Source organism: Camponotus floridanus, unplaced genomic scaffold (assembly GCF_003227725.1).
Source record: "Camponotus floridanus strain SB8 unplaced genomic scaffold, Cflo_v7.5 scaffold83, whole genome shotgun sequence".
NCBI classification, from domain to species: domain Eukaryota; kingdom Metazoa; phylum Arthropoda; class Insecta; order Hymenoptera; family Formicidae; genus Camponotus; species Camponotus floridanus.
The window spans coordinates 467,501-471,560 of NW_020229853.1; the positions used below are offsets into that span (position 1 = coordinate 467,501).

General features: G+C 26.1%; 1 protein-coding gene across 1 annotated transcript in view; it reads left to right on the forward strand.

Moving 5' to 3' along the window:
* Nucleotides 1–4,060, forward strand: part of LOC105257483 — an 8,488-nt gene extending 4,428 nt beyond the window's left edge. Inside the window, exons 3-9 of the mRNA XM_025414541.1 lie at nucleotides 741–907; nucleotides 1,061–1,145; nucleotides 1,480–1,728; nucleotides 1,953–2,033; nucleotides 2,698–2,760; nucleotides 3,401–3,499; nucleotides 3,610–4,060. Of these exons, the coding sequence (XP_025270326.1) occupies nucleotides 881–907; nucleotides 1,061–1,145; nucleotides 1,480–1,728; nucleotides 1,953–2,033; nucleotides 2,698–2,760; nucleotides 3,401–3,499; nucleotides 3,610–3,743 (738 nt within the window). The 5' untranslated portion in view covers nucleotides 741–880 and the 3' untranslated portion in view covers nucleotides 3,744–4,060. The remainder of the gene's footprint in view (nucleotides 1–740; nucleotides 908–1,060; nucleotides 1,146–1,479; nucleotides 1,729–1,952; nucleotides 2,034–2,697; nucleotides 2,761–3,400; nucleotides 3,500–3,609) is intronic.

Consider the following 4,060-nt stretch of genomic DNA (forward strand, 5'->3'; position numbering starts at 1 on the left):
ACATATTCTTGTAGCTTATCTCGAGAGCTTTCCAAAACACTACAGACAAATGTTTTTTCATTAAGTACTTTTTGAGTTATAAGGCTTCAAAGTTTGCAGTACTTCGATATAAAATGCAAAATATCTCGTAAAATATTTAGTTTTCGGTAGTCTTACCCTAATACTTTTATGCACAGGATAATGAGACAAAACTATTGGTGCAAAGAAAACGTATGATTGTTTATAATAAAAAATGTGTAATTTGCAATGCACTTTTTGTTATAAACAATCATACGTTTTCTTTGCACCAATAGTTTTGTCTCATTATCCTGTGCATAAAAGTATTAGGGTAAGACTACCGAAAACTAAATATTTTACGAGATATTTTGCATTTTATATCGAAGTACTGCAAACTTTGAAGCCTTATAACTCAAAAAGTACTTAATGAAAAAACATTTGTCTATAGTGTTTTGGAAAGCTCTCGAGATAAGCTACAAGAATATGTAATGAAAAATAGTGGGTTCAATTTAAGAAATTGAAGGTGACTTTTATGTGACCTTCAAATGACTTTCCAAGGTCAAACCAATACTACCATCTTATGTCCCCCTTCACACCCTACAATTTTTGTTTGAAACATTTCTTTCTGAAGAGTGCTGTTTTCGAGATATTCGAGTGTATTGATTAAAATGACTCACCCTGTATATATATATATTTTATCAATTTTTCTAAATAATTTTTCTAATTTTTTAAATTTTCTATAGAAAATTATCAGGAGTGCAAAATTTTCGAAAAGCAATGCACAGGATATTCTTCCCAAGACGAAATATTATACGACAAATTCACAAAAAATAATGAGCTGTCCCAAAAGCGATCTCGAAAAAAAAATTTGACCAAACTGAAGATGAACAAATCTCCTCAGAATCTGAAAGTAATGTTATATATATAAAATGTGTGTGTGTGTGTGTGTGTGTGTGTGTGTGTGTGTGTGTGATTTCAACACATTTATTATACGTTATTCCCTATTATTGAAATTATTATATCTTTAATATTACAATAATTTTTATATATGCTTAATTCATAGATGATAAACAAGCAAAAAAAATCTAAAATTATTAGTATAGCAAAATTACAACCGTTGCCATCAAAATTGGATCATATTGTCATGGGTAAGAGAAGTAAATTATATATATAATAACTAGACTAAACATTATATAGTGCATTAATAACTGTAGTGTGTATTAATATTGTCTTTTTTGCTATTTTTAACATAAAAAGCTCAACTGTGTTATACAATTCCATTAATTGTTAAATGCAAGTATATAAGAAAGTATGATTTGTAATGAATTTGTTTCAAAAAAGTGTAACAAATTTTTTCATTTTGCACTTTATACTTTTCCTTTTTATCAGTAATATTATCTTATTCAGTAAAATTATTATTAGCTACTACTTCTTTATTATAAATATTTTATTCTAAAATATATATATGTATATATATTGCAGAGACATTAGGTTCAGGAACTACTGTATCAAAATCAAACCAATTTGCATCAACATCTGATAATGCCATAGATAATGAAGCTTCCGAATTTATTAATAATGCTACAAAGAAAATTTGTGACAAAAATATACCAACTATTATACCAACAACATCAAAACAATCAACAACAATCTCTGATAATGTCAGTCATAATGAAACTTCTAAATATAGTAATATTATAACAAACAAAACTTCTGACACAATTTATGAAGGTAAATACATGCAATAATGTTAATTTAACATGTATTATTGAAGAAATTATACACACACAAGTAGATAGATTTCTTGAAATTAATCAGGTCATGAATATAGTATAAAAATATTTAATCTAGGTATTTAATTAGAATTATGTCTAGTAAATGTAAAATTATTATGAGGAATTGTGCATGTATGTACATGCATAATATGTTTCATTCCTTTTTAATTCTTTATGCAGATGATAATGATGATGATTTTGATTTGGAAAACCCAGCAGCAGAATTGCCTGTACACACTAAACCGATTATCATTTCACTTGTTGACTAAATATATATGACACAATTGCTATATTGCAATTTAAACATAAGCATATTATTAATATATTGCAAGATTATAGATCTTATAAACTTGTTTAAATCTATGCAAAAAAATATATTCTCAATTTGGAAAACAAAAATGAATATTAACTATAGTAATTATAAAATACATTTCCGAGCCAATTTTTATTAACACATTTTCATAAAACTCTCACAAATCTCAAATAATATAACTTTTTATTCTAAATCTTTAAACTGTTTTAATGTCATTTTATATATGTATATAATGTACGAGTATGTATATACGTGTATATATATATGTACACACACACACACACACACACACACACACACACACACACACACACACACGCACGCACGCACGCACGCACGCGCACGCACACGCACACGCACACGCGCGCGCACGCACACACACACACACACACAAATACACACACACAAACACACACACACACACAACACACACACAGATGTCAAATATAAATAAATTTAGTAAAGTTTGTTTTAACATGATATTAAAAAATACATAGTTCTGTCTAAATAACAAAATATAACAATTTCAAAAATATGCTTATTATTACATTGCAAAAAAAAAATACAAAATAATAGTGTTAGAAAGATAACATTTTTTTTATTTTAATTCAGATGCCAGGAATAATCCAATTGACGTTAATGAAAATGACATAAACATTTCCATCATTTGTAAAGGTAATACAAAAATTATTTTAAATGAAGTTATCCGATAACATTTATTTGTATTCCTTGCATGATGAAAAGTAAAAATGCAATTCTCCAATTCAATGCAATACTATAAAATTATATGTACATACACATGTAATACAAATATTAAAATTAATTCATTTTTATATACATCCACAAAACAAGAAATATATACAAATTGGAGAATTTAAGTTCTATAAACATAATTATTAATATAATTGATTGAAGTACAATAAGATAAAAATAATTATGATAATATAAAAACAATGATGTTAGGTATATGTCCTCAAAATATTAGCTCACAGTAACAACAATATGTTATAATTTATGGTTCAACAATGTAACTGTATTGCAATATATCTTGTACATAACATTTACATTGTTGAGTGGAAAATTATAACGTTTACTGTATATTACTGTTCGCTAGTATTTTGTGGGGATATATTTTTTTTTATATTATCATAATCATTTCCATTTTCTTGTACTTCAATCAATGATAATCATGTTAACACTTACGTTACTAAAAATTAAATTTTCCAAAATATTGTAAATTTATGTATATTTCTTGTTCCAAATATAACTGCAATGTTTGTGATATATAATTATCATATTACATTTATTTATGAAGGTACATCACAAACAGTTTTGATGAATAAAAGGACATCAAAGACCACAAGAAGTGTCAACAATATAATTGCGAACAGATGCAATTGTTGTCCTTGCATAAGTATATAAATAAAAAAATGCATATAATTGCGAAGTTAAAAAAATTCCTAATATGTAAATGTTCAAAAGAAAATAAATATATATATATAGTGTATTTTGGCAATTTTCCAGACAAGATAAATAGGAAATTGGATATAATAATACAGCATATATTACAATCAAAAAATAGAAACGAAGGAAATAATAATACACAATTGGAAAATGTTGAATTTTGCCAATTACAAACAAAAGAATTGATGCATTAGAATTTGATGCATTAGAAAAATCACTTGCGGAAGATGCAAAGAAACGAAAACAATTAATAAGTATAAATACAATTTTTATATGTGTTAAATCTATCGAAAGCGGACTTTGTCAAACACGTGTTATTTACAAGTGTGTTATATACATGTGTTGTCAACAGAGTAATGACAGAATCAACTTCTTATAATGATTGTCATAATAAAATTATTTAAGAACAAAAATGAAGCAAATTTCAATGTGACTTGATCAACAACCATCAAATGCATTAAATTTCTAGCATTAATTGAAGTATAACAAACACATTATTATAATAATGATA